Genomic DNA, 19,624 nt, shown 5'->3' with positions numbered 1-19,624 from the left:
ATAATACAGCTTTTGTAGTCGTTTTCGCAGATGTGAACAGGGAATGTTTTGGTAATGAGAATTTTTTTTCCAGATTTTAATGCTTCGTTGTTGTGTACCCTTAGTCGTAATTATGTATAATGTATTGTTTTTACAACTGTAATTTCATGTAACCTGTGTAAGTAACCGGTTATATGTATCTATTTTTTAATATATGAAATGAAAATAAAATTTGTGTAGCTTTGTGATATATACCTATTTTAATTTTTACTTCACCTACATTGTCAGTGATCATTAGGCCTATAAGTAATGAGGACTACAGAATACCTTTCATTTACAAAAGACAGAGGGTTTTATTAATTAATTGACAGGTGCAATCCGTAAGACCATTACATTTTAAATGAGTTGATGAAATTTAAAATCATGACCAACATGTCTTGTTTATGAAGCTTTTGCAGACCTAGTTTTCGAAAAAATGGAAAATATCAGACACCAATTGACATGTTTACACTGAAAATGCCTTGCCTGTGTCATTCCCATGTATTTGAACAATTGCTTCACAAAAATGTATGAATGATAGCTCAGAACAATGGGGAGAGCTTTAGTAAGGTCTTTAAATGTCTCCCAGGCCTCCAAATTGCTTGGCACCACTTTCCTGCCCTCCAGCAGTGATTCTGTTAATGGGAATGATCTTCATAGTGGTCTCCTTGAGAGAATACCAGCGACTGTGCCACGTGGCCCAGATAATGCCGTTGTCATATCCGTGCTGTGTGTCTTTCTCTGTGTACTTGCCACCTGTGAAGACAGAAACCATACATTAGCAGTGAGATTCCTGCACGTATAATATTTATGGGTTTTGGAAGGCAGACCATCTCCTATGAATAGGGATGCGTGTAAGGGTTTACCCTGAAAGTATTTTCCATTGAGATGAGCGGCATGGCAGCGGTTCATCCACCAGCCAGACCCTTCCTGTAAGGCACAGTGTTCCTGGAACTTGTCGTTGTCTCTGTCAGGTGTACTGAACTGCATGCCATTGTGAGATGTGTAGAATTTGTCACTGGGATCTTCTCCGAAGTCATACCCATCAAAGGCATCACCAGCGTCTCCGCCAAAGTAATAAGCATAAGTCAGTCGGTATGCATCAACTTCTGGTCCAAGTTTGAAAGTCGAGTAGTCGGCATACCTGAGAAGGCAAGTTTTACCAGACAAATTAGTGACAAACTTTATTGATTGCTGTGCACCCTAATGTTCAGTAGCATGTTTTATCTGACTGAAGAGGTCATGAAGTGTTACTTCATGTACTTCACTTTTTTTGAAGTGCAAAGTCCTGTTTGACAACTACAGATAAAGAAAACTATTGCACCGAATGCATTCCTGTAACCCAAACTGTAGAGTATAGTGCTAAAAATGCTAGCATGGGTTTGATTCCCAGGGAATGCATGAACTTCCAAAATTATACCTGAATGCAATGTAAGTCAGTTTGGATAGTAAGAATAATAAAAACTCATGGTTTCCCATGGTTCATTACTTTTTGTTGCCTTCCCAATCGACCATCTCTATCCTCAGTACATAAGGCACGCTGGACTGAACTGACAGCAGATGCATCTTCTCATTCCCCAGCCAGAACTCTGTTCTGTCATCTGGTGAGAGGTACCCAAAGCCTTCCTTATACTGTACCCAGTTTTTGTTAAAGTCAACGCTGCCATCCCGTCTCTGAAAAGCATACAATTCATTATGATTGATCAATAAAGTTGCAAACTTGTAACTGGTCCTACTTACACCACATCGAGTGGGATTCAAACTAGAGTCAACTTGCATGGGATAAAAAGGACACTAAAGATCTCAGCATGTAAAGTCAGATTTTGTTCACTTCTTTAGGCCAGGAGAGTGAAGTTTGCCTGAACAATTCTTACTAGCTCAGTAAACCCCAGTCTCATCTGGGTCACGGCACCAAATGTAGCTTGTCCTTTACATCCTGTATCCCTTCATTTTCTTAAAGGAAATTGTGTCACTATGCTTTTTTTGTTTTGTTGCATACCCTCTGAAGTACAGTCCATCCACGTCCAAAACTGTCTATCTCACAGTAGACCAGGAACGCCTCAGGAGCCCTGGCTGGTTTCACATAGTAGAGCCCACTGACCTTACCACCTTTATTTGCAATGTCCTGACAATCTGGGGAAAAGTACGCATGTATAGTTTAGCTCCTTATCTAATGTGAAACTAAATTCACCATGTCAGTTGTTATTAATTTGTTTAAATCTGCTGATTTTACCTTTGCCTGTGATTGTCTGAATCTCCACAGTGTCTTTGCAGGGCTCTTTGCACAACTGGTCCAGCTGGAGAGACATCTGCTTTAAATCAGTTATTCGTTTCTCATTAGCCTGTAGCATTGACTGCAGTTGACTGGGGATTAAAAAAACAAATACATTTAATAAGACTATTAATCTTTATAACGACATTAAATTAACTATAAGAAGAAAAAGAAAAGTGATATAAACCATAAAAAATGCTCACTATATTTGATCTTCCTGAGCGAGAATGCTCTTCTCAAATCGCAGTATATCATCCAGCATGCTTGAAGATTTTTTGATGTATGTATCTGTCAAAAGGATTGTGATTAACCTCATGAAAAAAGTGAAGTTTAACATTCATTTTAAAAATGCAATTCATGCATAAAAGGACTATTCAAAAATAAGTATGTTTTAATTTCTATATTAAAATTAATTTATAATTAATTGTTTTAATATTTTTTTTTCCACAGTTTTCACTTTCATTTAAGTTTGAGTAATTTTATTGTTTTTGTTATATATATATATATATATATATATATATATATATATATATATATATATATATATATATATATATATATATTAATTAGTTTTAGTTGATTTTTAGTTATTTTAGTACTTCAAGTTAAACTAAACAAAAATGAGCAACTAGCTAAAATAAAATATATTTTTAATATTATATTTTATTTCAGTCAATATTTAATTTGTTCCAAGTAAGGCATTTTATTAATGTTTTTTTATTTGATTTTATTTAACAATAATAACTCTGGTATCAAGGTCAGTAGGCCTAAGTCTCTTAAAATATAAGATAATTTTGGGTAGCTAGGATGTGTGACTCCTGTAATCTGAATTATGCATGACTTGGCATTTGAAATAAATAATAATAATAAATAAAAAATTATAATAAGATACACGCATATTCAAGGTGAAAGAAAAATATGTTACTACTTGATGCTTTCATGACAATTTTTATGACATTCAGGGCCCTTATCTATTATTTCAAATAACAGAAACCTGTCAATCCAAATTTTTGTCAATCCAAAATTAATAAAAACTGTGCTACCTGGTGCTTGTTTTTGTGCTTGTGCTTCTGAGTCTCTCAGGTAGACTGCTTTGTCCTGCGCTCCTCTTGTAAGGTTGGCGATCTCCTCCAAATCCTGTTCCATTTCAGTAAGCTGTCTGTCCATATCAGGCTTGTACCTATTTAGGTAATCAGCAACTCCACATGTGGTAGGGCAGTATTTCCCCTGAGGAAGTGAGGACGGAGAGTGACTGTTAAACCAGTTACTGTTACAATGAAGCATTTTAAATTAAAGTTAAAATTAATTTAAACAATCCAGAGCAGACAGTCTGTACTTACAAACCCATCATTTGGGTTACACATGTCTTGCGTCGGTGAATAGTCCCCTCTCATTTGCTTAAGGTAAAAAAAGGAGAAAAGACGATTAGTAAAAAGCATTATAATACTGATCGACTAATAAAACATTCTGTCTCTCACCGCTGATGTTAATGTAGACAGCAAAAGGATGGAAGAAACCACATGCATGAACGAGGCCATATTGGACCTGCAATCTGTGTGGTGTACCCAAGAGAATGTGAGGGACTGTTGACTGCTGCAGGATATTTATCCGATCAAGGTCCTCCTCAGAGATGAAGATAACAGTCCACTATTCAAATAAAAGCTAACACAATCCCCCTCTTACTCACTGTCTGACTCAGAACATAACCGTAAATGATGCAGAGATTGGTCAATGTGTCCATCTTCATTCTGAAAACAAATGTGCCGAGATAACTTGAACATAGCGGACCATTACTGTACATCGATCAGGGTTCTTCAACCTTGTTTAGGTCATGAACATGTTGGTGGTTGTATATTGTAAAAAAGTGAATGCTAGTTTTAAGCCTTGACCATATGCTTAGGGTACCATATTAATGTATTTATACACAGTGTGGGGGAAATTTACTTTTAAAAGTAATGGATTACAATATTGCGTAACTCCCGAAAAAGTAACTAATTGCGTTAGTTACTTTTTAATGGAAAGTAATGTTACGTTACTTTTGCATTTCCTTTTCTCCCCTGAGCTGGGCTGTTTGTTTTTTAATAACACTTTTTTTGCAAAATTTAAAGGCCCTTTCACACCAAAAGTGAAATGAATAAGCCTCAGGCTGAAGAAAAAAGCAAATTCACGCCGTGAGAGGGCGCAGCTCAAACCAACCTTTCAGCTGTGTTCTGGATTGCAGAAGGATATGATGCAGGAGAAGAAAGTTTAACACTCTTGCTTCAGCAATAGGCCTACAAAAAATGAAACGTGATATTTATCTAAAGTAATTTTTGCTTTTAGTATGGTTAAATTAGATCATCAAAGGACAAAGACATTGATTAATAATGGGATGTTAAATACATAAAGTATATTTCTTTATCATCTTAATTATTGCAGGTTTGCCTAATATTTTAAGTTTGCAGTTCACTGTTTTGTATTAATTTTGTGCAATTGAGAAGAGTAATGAGTAAAGTGAGATGGTATAAATGGGAAAACAAAGTACTCTGCATTATTTGAAAAAAGTAACTCAGATGTTTTGTTGGAAATTTCACAGTCATGCGTTACTTTATTAGTTACTTGAAAAGAGTAATTTAACCATGTAAACTGTGTTACTTGTAATGTGTTACCCCCAAAACTGTTTATACATTTTTCCATAATGTTAACATTGCAAAGCCATTAAATAAACATTATTTGCGAAAAAGTCATATTGTAAATTACTTTTTAATTATTTATACCCGGTCCGGTTTCACAGACAAGGCTTAGATTAAGCCAGGATATATAAGCCTTAGTTAAGTTATGATATTTATGTAGCTTTTTTAAATTTCCCTTAAGAAAAATAAATAAAAAAACAACACATTGCTGGTATGCATCTTGAGATAAAACATTTTATAATAATTATAATAAAGACAAAATATTTAAGATATGTCATTGCAAGTTGTTTTCAGTTAAGACACCTCAAAGGTGCATTTTTGTTAAGAATAGTTTTAATCACAATATAACTAGGCATAAACAAGCACAGAAACCCAAAAAGACAAATAGAGAATTTACTGTGACACAGGACAGACCCATTGCTACAGAGTATCCACCTTTTAAGTTAATGATTTGTAACCTCTTTTCTTTTTCCAGTGTTTTGACATGAAATGTTCCACAAATCTCTACAGGACATGTGTACAAACAAACACACACACACACACACACACACACACACACACACACACACACACACACACACACACACACACACACACACACACACACACACACACACACACACACACACACACACACACACACACACACACACACACACACAAGTTGGTCTATGTGGTTTACAGGGACTCTCCATAGGCGTAATGGTTTTTATACTGTACAAACCGTATTTTCTATCCCCTTACACTGCCCCTGCCCCTAAACCTACCCATCACAGGAAACATTCTGCATTTTTACTTTCGCAAAAAAACATCATTTAGTATGTTTTTAAGGCCATTTGAATTATGAGGACATTTGATATGTCCTAATAAACGACATTTAGAATGTAATACCAGTGTAATACCCATGTAAATTTGTGTCCTCATAAACCACATAAACAGGCTCACACACACACCCACCCACACACACACACACACACACACACACTCACACCCCCCCACCCCCACCCCACACACACACACACACACACACACACAAACACACACACACACACACACACACACACACACACACACACACACACACACACACACAACACACGCACACACACACCACTTTTGCTGTCATTTCTCCGTCACTTAAGTCACTGAGGCAAAATTCTATTTTACTGGTAATGACCAAACCAAAGAATTGCTATTTTTTAACGACAAAATAATAAAATAGTAAGCACACACACACACACACACACACACACACACACACACACACACACACACATGTTGTGTTTCCATGTTTTATGGGGACTTTCCATAGGCGTAATGGATTTCATACTGAACAAACTGTATTTTCTATCCCCTTACACTGCCCCTGCCCCTAAACCTACCCATCACAGGAAACATTCTGCATTTTTACTTTCTCCAAAAAACTCCTTTTGTGTGATTTATAAGATGTTTTCCTCATGGGGACCTAAAAATGTCCCCACAAGGACAAGGATTTCGGATATTGCCATCTTTGTGGGGACATTTTGTCCCCATAACGTAGGGATTACCAGGCCACACACACACACACACACACACACACACACACACACACACACACACACACACACACACACACACAGTGTAATCTGTCTTCATTATATTCACATATTTATTAGTCACATAATATTTATTAGCAAGAATTTACATTTTCTTAATTAAGCAGTATTTTAACTGATTATCACACACATTTTAACAGCCTGGTTGTAATTTGTAAATAAAAAGTAATTATACACTTTTGGAGTATTGTATGCCTAAATATCACTTTTTAATCACTTTGAATTGAATATCAATATTCTTGCTCAATACTTGTTTATATTTTCAAGGCTACAAACATCAGTACCAAAGGTGATATCTGAACATGTCTTAACCAACTAAACCACTAGGGGATGTTGCAAATCAAAAGTATTACATGATCCTTGTTACCAGAGAAGCAACACACAAATCTGCAGCTGTTTTAAAATAATAGATATATATATATTTCTATTATTTATATATATATATATATTTTAATTGAGGTACATTTTTGTTATTATATAAAGTTATTCAGATTATTTAGAATGCATATTTTGTATAATTAAAATGGTGAGAAATATTTAAAGGTTTGCAAACACAAATCTTGTATCTAAAATATAGCATATACAGTGCCTTGAGAAAATATTTGGCCCCCTTGAACCTTTGCCACATTTCAGGCTTTAAACATAATGATATGAAACTGTAATTTTTTTGTGAAGAATCAACAACAAGTGGGACACAATCATGAATTGGAACAAAATTTATTGGATATTTCAAACTTTTTTAACAAATCAAAAACTGAAAAATTGGGCGTGCAAAATTATTCGGCCCCTTTACTTTCAGTGCAGCAAACTCTCTCCAGAAGTTCAGTGAGGATCTCTGAATGATCCAATGTTAACCTAAATGTCTAATGATGATAAATAGAATCCACCTGTGTGTAATCAAGTCTCCGTATAAATGCACACGCACTGTGATAGTCTCAGAGGTCCGTTTAAAGTGCAGAGAGCATCATGAAGAACAAGGAACACACCAGGCAGATCCGAGATACTGTTGTGGAGAAGTCGGATTTGGATACAAAAAGATTTCCCAAGCTTTAAACATCCTAAGGAACACTTTGCAAGCAATAATATTAAAATGGAAGGAAATTAAGACCACTGCAAATCTACCAAGACCTGGCCGTCCCTCTAAACTTTCAGCTCATACAAAGAGAAGACTGATCAGAGATGCAGCCAAAGAGGCCCATGGTCACTCTGGATGAACTGCAGAGATCTACAGCTGAGGTGGGAGACTCTGTCCATAGGACAACAATCAGTCGTATACTGTTCAAATCTGGCCTTTCTGGAAGAGTGACAAGAAGAAGATAGATATCCATAAAAAGTGTCGTTTAAAGTTTGCCACAAGCCACCTGGGAGACACACCAAACACACCTGGAAGAAGATGCTCTGGTCAGATGAAACCAAAACTGAACTTTTTGGCAACAATGCAAAACGTTATGTTTGGCGTAAAAGCAACACAGCTCATCACCCTGAACACACCATCCCCACTGTCAAACATGGTGGTGGCAGCATCATGGTTTGGGCCTGCTTTTCTTCAGCAGGGACAGGGAAGATGGTTAAAATTGATGGGAAGATGGATGGAGCCAAATAAAGGACCATTCTGGAAGAAAACCTGATGGAGTCTGCAAAAGACCTGAGACTGGGACAGAGATTTGTCTTCCAACAAGACAATGATCCAAAACATAAAGCTAAATCTACAATGGAATGGTTCAAAAATAAACATATCCAGGTGTTAGAATGGCCAAGTCAAAGTCCAGACCTGAATTCAATCGAGAATCTGTGGAAAGAACTGAAAACTGCTGTTCACAAACGCTATCCATCCAACCTCACTGAGCTCGAGCTGTTCTGCAAGGAGGAATGGGCAAAAATTCTCTCGATGTGCAAAACTGATAGAGACATACCCAAAGCGACTTACAGCTGTAATCGCAGCAAAAGGTGGCGCAACAAAGTATTAACTTAAGGGGGCAAAATAATTTTGCACGCCAATTTTTCAGTTTTTGATTTGTTAAAAAAGTTTGAAATATCCAATAAATTTTGTTCCACTTCATGATTGTCTCCAACTTGTTGTTGATTCTTCACAAAAAATTACAGTTTTACGGAGGCAATTTTTGTAGGCAATAAACTGACATAATTTTAAAAGACAATATCTCCATTTGCATTGAACTTTCAGCACTGTAACTTTGCAGATACTGTTTCTGCTCAATTAGCAACATTACACACTAAGTTAAAAAAGTGAAATCGCATGCAACAACTTAAAATTAATAATTTCAATTATATAGAAATGTATTTCTTCTGTGGAACAAATTTATAAATAAAAAAGTGTAGTTGTGAAATTAAAGTATAGTGTTTCTAATTGTGTCTCTTTTTTCTTATCCACTCTGATACACAAAGTGGCACAAATAGATAGAAAAATTTGATATTTATTATATCAAAATAAATATGAACTGCAACATAAAACAAACAACTATACTGTGCCACTTGCAACTTTTTTACACCATGCCTTCCTGGCTTCATGTGCACCATTAAAAAACTGCTCTTGCACCAACTAAATGTTCTTTCCCCTTCACGCCAATAGAGGGCACAAACTTACAGAAAGAAACAACATTAAAAATATAGCCTTTTTTTAAATGAACACATTTGTAATAGGATAGTAAGTATGGCTCCTACAATGAGGGTGAGTAAATGGTGAGAGTTTTCATATTCAGGTGAAATATCGCTTTAACCATGCGCTCTGTTCCTTCTTAGTTCCTTGTAAGTTTTAAAGAGCTGCATAGCTGGTGAACTTAAGTTTTGTAAGAACTATATTGCAAATGCATGTTGAGAGGTGTATTGAATGCATTCAACTAACAAAATACATTTTGTAGCATACCTGTATGGGGAGTTTTGTGACAAATGTCCAGCTGCCATTGAAAAAGATTAAAGTATTATAAACAACAAGTGATAAACAAGATTCATTGAGTCAAGCAAAGGCCGGCTCTGTTTTTCTCTAAATGTGGAGCAGTGAGAGGTGTATTAAAGAAGACTGATCTCATTCTGAAAGGTGATATAAATCTCTTAATTAAATAAAATCTGATTTGATACAATCAGCTACAATAAAACTACTGGATTCTGAAGATGATCCACAATAAATCCACAGAGTTTTCCAAAGTACCTGGTGAAATTTTACAACTTTACTTACTGGAGTGTGGATTTACAGCTTTGTACCCAATAGAAGGTCCAGTTACCAAGGCAGTGAGTCCAAAGAGAGTTTTATTTTTTACATTTATGCATCTACAAAGATTCACAACATTTTTTAATTCTGTTTATTTTCTGCTTAGGTGTATCATAAAGCTCTGACTCAGCCAATAACCTCATTAAAGTGTCCAGGCTGTGACCTGATTTTATGGTGCGAAACCATATTGAACATGGTAGACAACAGATATAAGGCATGGCTGACCTGAGAGTCAACTTGAGCGTCTGTGAACTTAAACAACTCTGAACTCTGCCTGAACCGCTCTTAAAACCAGATGGAGAGCTGCTTCCATTTCACAAGTCCCAAGAAGCAGCCTGCCAACTCTAGTCTCCCAAACAAATGATAAGAAATGTCACCACCATTGCAGCCATCATAGAAGGTCGTTGCCATCTAAACTGTCCTGAAACGCACACAGTCTTAGTTCATTTTGAGGTTATTTAGTATAATGCCTAAATTGAGCTCACACTAGTATAAATGCAACGCTGAACTCTGTAAAACTGCCAGGCTTGTTTTTATTGGTTTGCATACAAATTATATATTGTTTTGTGTGGAAATTGGAAAAATGCTATAAAGCCCTGTTCACACCAAATTTAAAGACAACTATATTAGCACCCAGACCAATGCACGATAACGTTATTACAAGCGCTCTCTACACTACAGTTATGCATCATTAAAGGCATGAGCGAGATGGATTGGCTGTGATGGATTAGTGTTTTTATAATCCATTAACTGACAAATATGTATCTGAAAGTTATATTGTTCCTCTGTGCCGTTATCATTATGTTTTAATAGCTCTGCTATTCTAATAAATTTAGAATCTTTTTTGACTTTAACTTTGTCGTTATTGATATAGTACGTGTGGTGAATGGGACTTTATACAATGTGATGTAGAACTAAGCATACAGTGGGGTAAAAAAGTATTTAGTCAGCCACCAATTAAGCAAGTTCTCTCACTTAAAAAGATGAGAGAGGCCTGTAATGAGAAAGTTTAAAGAGAAAGTTCCACTTCAACTATGCGAAAGAAAAAAAATCACATTTATTTGCAAAGTATTTGGTCACCAACAAAAAAAGCAAGATTTTTGGCCCGCACAGATCTGTAACTTCTTCTTTAAGAGGCTTCTCTTAAACAGGAGCTATTAATAGACCTGCACCAGGCTGGGCAGACTGAATATGCAATAGGCAAGCAGCTTGGTGTGAAGAAATCAACTGTGGGAGTAATTATTAGAAAATGGAAGACATACAAGACCATTGATAATCTCCCTCAATCTAAGGCTCCACGCAAGATCTCACCCTGTGGGGTCAAAATTAAGAATGGTGAGCAAAAATCCCAAAATGGCTGGGACCAAAGTAACAAAGGCTACCATCAGTAACACACTATGCCATCAGGGACTTCTGCAGTGCCAGACGTGTCCCTCTGCTTAAGCCAGTGCACGTTCGGGCTGTCTGAAGTTTGCTAGAGAGCATTTGGATGATCCAGAAGAGGATTGGGAGAATTTCATATGGTCAGATGAAACCAAAATAGAACATTTGGTAAAAACTAAATTTATAGGAGAAAGAATGCTGAGTTGCACCATACCTAATGTCAAGCATGGGGGTGGAAACATCATGCTTTGGGGCTGTTTTTCTGCAAAGGGACCAGGACGACTGATCCATGTATATGTTTGAGTAAAAACCTCCTTCCATCAGCAAAAGCATTGAAGATGAAACATGGCTTGGTCTGTCAGCATGACAATGATCCCAAAAACACACTGCCTGGGCAACAAAGGAGTGGCTTTGTAAGAAGCATTTCAAGGTCCTGAATTGTCCTAGCCAATCTCAAGATCTCAGTGTCTCATAGACAGTGCTCAAGTAAGCTTGGGTAAGTCACCTAGAACCTCAGCCACTCGGTTTAGCACAGACCTCAGATGCTTCTGACTCCAGATGAGGCGATGGCGGGAGTTGCGATGGAAGCGTAGAGCACCTTGTCAGTTGATGTACGCAATGGTCGCAGTGTCGGGCCAGTCCAAACCCTTGACACTGAATGCCCATTGTATGTGGCCCCTCAGCCCATGGCAAAGGTATCAGTGAACATGACAGCATGTCATGACACCTGTTCTAAGGGCACTCCTGCCTGAAGAAAGAAGGGCTCTGACCACAGGCTGAAGGTTTGGCAACAGGTCGGTCTGATACTCCAATGAATGCCGTGCTTCCACGCCCATCTCGGGACTCGCCCGTGAAACCAATGCTGAAGTGGTCTCATATGAAGCCGACTGAGCGGTGTTACTGCCACTGTGCCTGCCATATGCCCCAGGAACCTCTGATAAAGTTTCAGTGGGACCACTGTCCTACCTTTGAGTGTATTCAAGCAGTTCAGCATCAAGTGAGCACATTCTTCTTTGAGGCATGCTGACTGTTCAGCTGAATCCAACTCCATACAGAGAAAAGGTATGCTCTGCACAAGGGTATGTTTGCTCTTTTCCCAGTTGACCTGAAGATCCAACTGTCTGAGGTGTCTGAGCACCAGGTCCCTATGTATGCCCAACTGTTGTCGAGATGGTTGAGGATGTGAGCTCCCTGTTCTCTCATGGAAACAAGGCCCCCCTCAGTGACATTTGTAAAGACATGGGGAGACAGCCCAAAGGGTAGGACTTTGTACTAATATCTTCATCCCTCGAATGCAAAGAGCAGAAACTGCCTGGGTCAAGGGAGAATCAAGACATGAAAGTACGTGCCCTTCAGGTCAAACGCTGCAAACCAATCTCGGGGAAGGATACATTCGAAAATGTGTTTCTGCATGAGCATTTTGAATAGGAGCTTATGAAAGCTCTGAATAAAAAACAAAATTTTCTGTAACCCATCACTTTTCTTGGGTACAGTGAAGAAGGGGCCGTAAAACCCTGTCTTCATATCATCTGGAGGGACCAACTCTATCATGTCCTTCACAAATAGGACTGTAATCTCCACTCACAAGACATGGGCATCAACAGCCTTTGAAGTGATATGGATGAACCTGAGCTTGGGGCGGATGCTGGGCAAACTGAGTCGCATAGCCGAGCCTGATGGTTTGAATGAGCTGTGAGACTGGGGAGCACTAGTCAGGCTCACAGAGGCCATGCAAGTGGGACCAAAGGGACCACAGGCTTACCCAAAGTGTTGGACCCTTCACAGTTCTTTGAGCCTCTTGGGACCCAGAGATAAAGGAACTGCTCTTTTTTTAAAATTGGGATACCACTAGCTGCCAGCGGTGGAAAAGAAATTTGACTCAAAAGATTCTCAGCCTGGCCCTTTTCCAGGGAAGAGTAGCCCCACCCATCTCTGGGTCACCTGTCTCAGGGGTGATGTTTCACCGACCATTTAAAAAGCAGCAGAGATGGGGGGTGTAGTCTTCCTGTGGCGGACACAGTAGAACAGACAGTGCCTGAGGTTTTTTTTCTCAGAGCAATGAGCGGACCGAGGGGCGGCCCATAAGGGACTCTGATGGTAAATTGGTGAAAGCTCTTTATAGCTCAGCCTTCTACAGACTGTGGAGAGCTAGTGGACCCAGTTCTAGACAATGTTGCATAAAACTCGATGTGGGAGCATCGGGAAAGCATACATTGACCACTCGCACCTCTGCCAGAGGATGTTTCTGGACCACCGTGGTGGACATTGTCTGGCTGAGGCCCTGTTGCATGACTTGGATCATGGTCAGTCAACATGTGTAGCTCAGAACCCTGGCTCATATCTACCCTCATGCATTAAGAGTGCTCCTCACATGCAGGGCAGAGGTGCCCGATCAGCAGCACTGTCACCCCACTGTCAAGAGAGAGTAGAAACAAGTATAGTTCCATACTGGCAAGTTTTCCATGCAATTCAGGAAGACCGGAAGCCTAGAAATCTAGACGCACCCTAGGGGCAGCAAATTTAATCTGCCCGCAAGTGTCAACTACTCTCAATGCCCTTCTGAGCTGTATTCGCCTAACTCTTGCCGGACCAATCACATTGTGTATAGAGTCGGTGGGCGGGGCCATAATGACGACGGCCGAGTTGCGTTTGCGTGCTTCTAGTAAACACAGAAACTGGCGAAGGGCGGCGGTCTTTCAAATCAGCTTTGACCGCGATTCTGGTAGACTTGGAGTTAAGCTTTTCTCTGAGAAAAGAACAAAGAACGGCACTGAAGTCATTCTTAAAAAGGGAAGATGTGTTCGGAGTTTTGCTGACCGGATACGGCAAATGTTTAATCTATCAACAAGCTCTGTTTCACCTTCGGTTGCTCTGGTTGGTGGTAGCGCTATCCTATCGTGTGCAGAGGGAGTTTGAAAGACAACCATTTATCCCGCCCCACGGATTGAGCCCTGTCTATGGTTAGTTTCCAGACCAAACATCTTGATGTGGGTCTGGCTTGTCAGGCTAGAAGACCGGGGAAAGCATGGCTGAATCTGATTCAGCAGAAGCACACTTCAAACTTTTTATTTTCACTTCAGCTCTGCAGCAAATTTTGAATAATTATGACGTATGCAAATTTGGACCCAAATGTGGGTCGCAGAGCTGAAGTGGTTACAACATTCAACTGCTTCTAATGTTTCCCATTGGGATTGTTTATGCAAAGCAGTTAGTCAGGTTTACCTCTCCTGTCTTTTTGATTTAACGAAGTCCTCTATCTACTTTCCTCCCACCACCACACTCCCAAAGATTATCTTTGAATTTTGTAAACAGGAATGGAAGGAACCAGCAATGAAAGTATAATCAATAAATGCACAAAACAGGACTGTGAGTTAAGTATAGTGTTTTTGTTTTCTCAACAAGAGTACTTTTATCTGGCAATCCGTAAATATGATCACAGTGAATTTGTAAGTGGGAGGTCATAGCAAGGGCAGTGTGAGTTCAGCGTCCAACACTTCAAGTGTAGTTCTTCAGTGGCCGCAGTTTCACATCTGCCCTTAGACCTCAGACTGCCTGGTGAGCACAGCTGCCAAATATTCAACATAAAATAAATGGCTTTGAAGCCATTTTCTGTTTATCTGGTTTATATATTGCTAAACAAGATGGGTATGGACAAAATAGGAAACAGAACACAGTGAATGTGATGATGTAATCACAAACATGCTTTTATTTTTATAATTTTAAAAAGGATCTCCTTTTTGTTGCATCAGTGCGCTGTGCTGATGTTTTAACTATTGCAGATAGACAATTTATCACAGCCAAAAGCCTGTGCTACTGGACACACAGCACCTTTAATACCAAAAGGCCCAAAGAAACATAATCAGTTCTTATCTTTGTTGAACAAAGAAAAACAAAAATGGCCTGTAATCAGCAATTAAGATATTTATTGGTTCCCTCCCTGCTGCTAGCGTCTGTATATATGGTGTTAGACCATGCATGTTTAGACTGTATGATTACTTTATTACAGTTGTACCTTCATTGCCTGTCCCCGTTTGTCATCTAAACTGGAAGCAATTTTACACAAAGCCACTGTCTAGGCAGACTTCTTAAATATTGATTCTGAAACCAATTGCATTATTTGCTTTTGTATTATTAATGACAAGGAAGAAAGATTAATAATAATTTGGGATTAATGCTTATAAGTATAATGAAAAATACATGAAAAAAAATAGGTTTTAATCATCGTGGGGAAAAATATTATCATAGTGTTTCTCTTTGAGATGTCATCAGATGGCATTATTTCCCGTCTCCTCTGATTAGCCGCTGATTTGTTAACTAGAAATACATTTACTGTACCATACATAAGTACATGTTTTGAGTATCTGTACTTTACTTGAGTATTATATTTTTCTGGAAACATATGACTTTAACTTCACTACATTTGAAAGACAAATTTCATACTTTTTACTCCACTACATTTCTATCAAGGTTGAAAGCCATTTCGGTAGCAGCTTTGAAAGTCAGTGGATGATTTTTTTCTTCTTTAAAAGGTGTTTGGGTTTTTGCAGAAAGCTTATCAAGAGTCACTCATGTAGGGTCACGTGAAGTTCAATGATTTCCCAGCATTTTTTGAACACTGAAATACAGTTTATAGCAAAATGGAAGAAGACGGATGTCAGAATGTTAATTTTGGCGAGTATTCACATAAACAGTGTATAAGATCTGTTGTCTGGTTATCACCAGACCAAGCTCAATTTAAAACTGAACATTGGTCAGGGGAGTCTGCTCTGTATTTTCTTCTGCACAAGGGGCTTAATCAACTAGCATTATTCAAATAATATATTCAAATTTGAATAACACGCAATTGGATAGTCCTTCAATTAATCAGACCACAAGAGGCGTGATCAACAGACAACGACCCATCGCTTCTCTATCTGTCATCGCGTTAAACCCGCCCATAGCACGCCAGGTGGATAAGCCAGTCTCTGATTGGTTCCCGCAAAAGTGTTTCCTGCAAAAAAAAAAAAAAACAGAAGCAGTAGAAATTAATGAACGGGTTTCAAGACAGTTGCCGGGCGAAATCAAATCGCCGGCAGATCAGGCTGGATTTACCCAGTCTAGGATGCGTGCATTTGGCCTTAAAGTGACAACAGCTTTGTAAAGGGCTTTGTAACTTTTATACAAATTTTTAAATTAGTTTAAATTAGTTGTATGCTAGGATGTCGGATGGAGCATCACTGGCTTAAACCAAGAGGGCATAGGTTGCATTTATACAACAATAATAAAATAATGCGTTGACATAAAAAAGGAAATTTATTTTTGATACTTAAGTACTTTTGAAAACAAATACTTCTGTACGTTAATTAAGAAAAAATCTGTTTTTACAACTTTCACATTTGACCAGTAGTACTTTTACTTTTACTCAAGTAATGTTGTGTACTTTGTCCAGCTCTGATGTTAACTATCACTTGGAACCAAACTTTTGAGGAAGAGTAGATATTCTGATTTCATGCACTAGATTGGACAAATGGGTCTAATAATTTAACAAGAAAGAGGATCTGGGAATAAAATTCAAGTTTATCAGATGACCTGATTACAACAAAGAATCTCTATTACACAAAGCTGCAAAATTACGGTCACTTCTTCCTTTCACGTTCGCATGAATTTTTTGGGTGCTTAGGAGAAAGGCTGGGAGACTAAAAGGCTTGACCAGAGCGTGTGAGAACAGCAAGTGGTATTGTTATAGGATAATCAGCTCCTGCCTCTAATTAAGAGGCTCACGTTTCACAAACAAAATCAGCTCAAAGTGGACTTCAAAACATGCTCAAGCAGAGAGAAAAATATGGTTTTGGATAAGCTTATTCACATGTCTGAAACTGTTGAGGTCAGAGACCTAGACGTATGTAGAAAAAGTGTATAATGTACATGGCCACACAATATATGAGTCTAATTAATTTTAGTTAAAGTGGATATTGTGGTTTTCTGTTTACTTTTGCTACATGTGAATTGTCACACAATTAATAAGCATAGGATTGTTCTAGTATCTAATCAATAAAAATGCTGTTTGCAAGCAGTTTAAATATAAAACGTACATTTATTGCCAATCAATTTCAATTACTATCAACACTGTTAAAAAAAAAAGTAAAATAACAGAAGTACTGTAAGTTTATTATCTCAACATTATACAGTAGGCTACATTAACAGACTTTTCCATTAACCCTAACACAGAACACAATGCATGCAATGTAAAATTCAAAATACAGGTAAAACACCAGTAAAGAATGAATTCTGTTAAATTATTACAGTAAATTGTGCACTATTTTTACTTTTTTTGAGTGTATATCAATGCTGTTATATAGGCCTATCAAAATATTTTATAAATAATATATTAATCAAGATTATTTGATAGCCAATTCAATTCATTTTATTAATGAAAGTTACTAAAAAGTGTTACCAAATAAGTTCACTGTTTATTTCCAAAAACTACACAACTTTAATTAATCAAGTGTTAAAGCATTAAAGTGGTTTAGTGAAGGAATGTAGCCTATAACTTCCAGCCAATCAGAATGCTGGGAACCTCCTCAGTCCTAAAGCACATGCCATATAAATTCTCAATCGACTGTGAGGGCTTCACTGTCATAAAGACACTAAAATGCTAGACTCGCTGACATTTCTATTTGAGAAATTCTTTCTTTTCTCAAACTTGAATCTTTTTAAAAGTCTATGGCAGGAGACCGAGGAGTGTGCGGTGAAATGTCCGATGCTAAGGAGAGGAGACCTTTTGGAGGTGCAGCGCACTCTCTTCATTCATTACGGCATCTATCTGGGCGAGAACAGAGTGGCGCACCTGATGCCCGACATCATGCCAATATTAACGAACGACAAACAGCTCATTAAACCAGTTGTCACCAACAAAAGACTCATTTTAGGCTGCATTTACAAAAGCGCGAGTATACGCGTCGATTCGGTTGAAGATTTCGCGTATGGAGCTCAGATTTTGGTGAACGATATGGATATGAAAATGAAATGTCAATCACTGGCGAGCGAGGACGTCGCGAGAAGAGCAGAGAAACTGGTCGGCGACATTCAGTACAGTTTATTATGGAATAACTGTGAACATTTTGTAACGTATTGCAGGTACGGGACACCTGTGAGCCAGCAGACAGAGAGGGTGAGTTCTTTCATACAAACCATGGAAAATATAGAACACACCTTAGTCTACTGTAGCCTACTTAATAATTCAAATAACAGAATTCATATTATTAAGTATTATAGCTAATTGTTATTTGATCACAAATTATTAAATAATAATATAGTGTATAGTTATTATTTTGTAGTGCCTATAAAAAAAAGAACTAGTGTGTTCAGGAAATAGGATTTGGACAATGTCTGTTAACAATATCTTTAATTGTGTTTTCTTGTGCAGTTCTGTGACTGTCTGAAAACCATCATTCGGGACCAGCGAAGTGTGGCCTTAACTGTTGGGATGGGAGTGATGTACATCTTTTGCTTTGGCATGGCACCTTCAACTACATTACCCACAATACTTATTCCTTTCATTCTATGGATGGCTGGCTGAGAGACACTTTCAGTACATCATATAAAACAACACAGCTCAGTCTAAAAGGGGACAAATACACAACAATACAATGCATCTGTGCAGCAGTGGAATATGTGTATGCAAAGTCTAATTATGTAGTCAAGCGATGTTTGAGCATAGTTTTGCATCTACATTATGTTAAATGGTAAGCGTTATCATTTAAGCAATTTATGAAAAGATTAGCTCTACCTTGCAGCATTTTTTTTTTTCATTTTAAACCACATACTTAAAATTGGTAAAGCCAATATTGTTGTAGCTTAAAGTTACAGATTGTATACAGCTCACTAAGAGTGCCTTATATCATGCATATTAAGCAAAAATGTGTTGAAGTTACATTTTTATTGTATGGGCTATGATTTGAACATACATTATAGTTTTTTTTTAATGATTGTGAATTTGTACAGTTTAAAATATATATTTAAAACCATAAGTTCCTGAAAAAAAACCTACATTTAGAATAAGAATATTTAGACAGAATTTGATGTATTTAAGTAGATGTGTAAATAGTACAGGTATTTCTGGTTCCTGATGTAAACAGTTGATTGGATTTATTACCCTATTTACATAAAAAAGTTATATATTTAAAAAAGCCAAAATTGTTGAATTCAACACATTCTCAATGTTGGCCCTGAACCTGTGGACTTCACAGGTTCTGTAATCTGAGCGGTGCATCTGATTTACCATCACTATGTTCATGAAAAAATAAAAATATATTTTTTACATATTTTCTACTCCTGCTTAAATGATGAATAAGCTTCTTGATTTTAAATATTGTATTGCCAGAAACAAGAAGTGGCCATAGGTTGACCATAGAGCTAAAGTAGAAATGCTGTTTACACCAACTACACCTATATTGTCTGCTTTGGCCAGATAAAATGCCAT

At 37.7% G+C, this 19,624-nt stretch overlaps 2 protein-coding genes across 2 annotated transcripts; one reads left to right on the top strand and one right to left on the bottom strand.

Moving 5' to 3' along the window:
- Positions 1-307: 307 nt before the first annotated feature.
- On the bottom strand, positions 308-3,893 carry fgg (fibrinogen gamma chain). The gene is made up of 9 exons (XM_067441648.1): positions 3,769-3,893; positions 3,631-3,687; positions 3,334-3,517; positions 2,494-2,578; positions 2,252-2,382; positions 2,018-2,151; positions 1,508-1,692; positions 885-1,162; positions 308-774 (listed from the first exon to the last, which is right to left on the bottom strand). Exons 1-9 carry the CDS (start codon positions 3,826-3,828, stop codon positions 593-595), a joined length of 1,296 nt encoding a protein of 431 aa, XP_067297749.1. The 5' UTR covers positions 3,829-3,893; the 3' UTR covers positions 308-592.
- A 13,901-nt stretch (positions 3,894-17,794) lies between these two features.
- Positions 17,795-19,405, top strand: lrata (lecithin retinol acyltransferase a). Its single transcript, XM_067442743.1, has 2 exons — positions 17,795-18,313; positions 18,569-19,405. The coding sequence occupies exons 1-2, from the start codon at positions 17,795-17,797 to the stop codon at positions 18,719-18,721; spliced, it is 672 nt and encodes a 223-aa protein (XP_067298844.1). The 3' UTR covers positions 18,722-19,405.
- The last annotated feature ends 219 nt before the right edge of the window (positions 19,406-19,624 follow it).

Source organism: Pseudorasbora parva, chromosome 4 (genome assembly GCF_024679245.1).
Source record: "Pseudorasbora parva isolate DD20220531a chromosome 4, ASM2467924v1, whole genome shotgun sequence".
In the NCBI taxonomy this organism is placed as follows: Eukaryota; Metazoa; Chordata; class Actinopteri; order Cypriniformes; family Gobionidae; genus Pseudorasbora; species Pseudorasbora parva.
The sequence above is the reverse complement of the archived record's forward strand: the minus strand, read 5'-3'. Positions and strand labels throughout refer to the sequence as shown.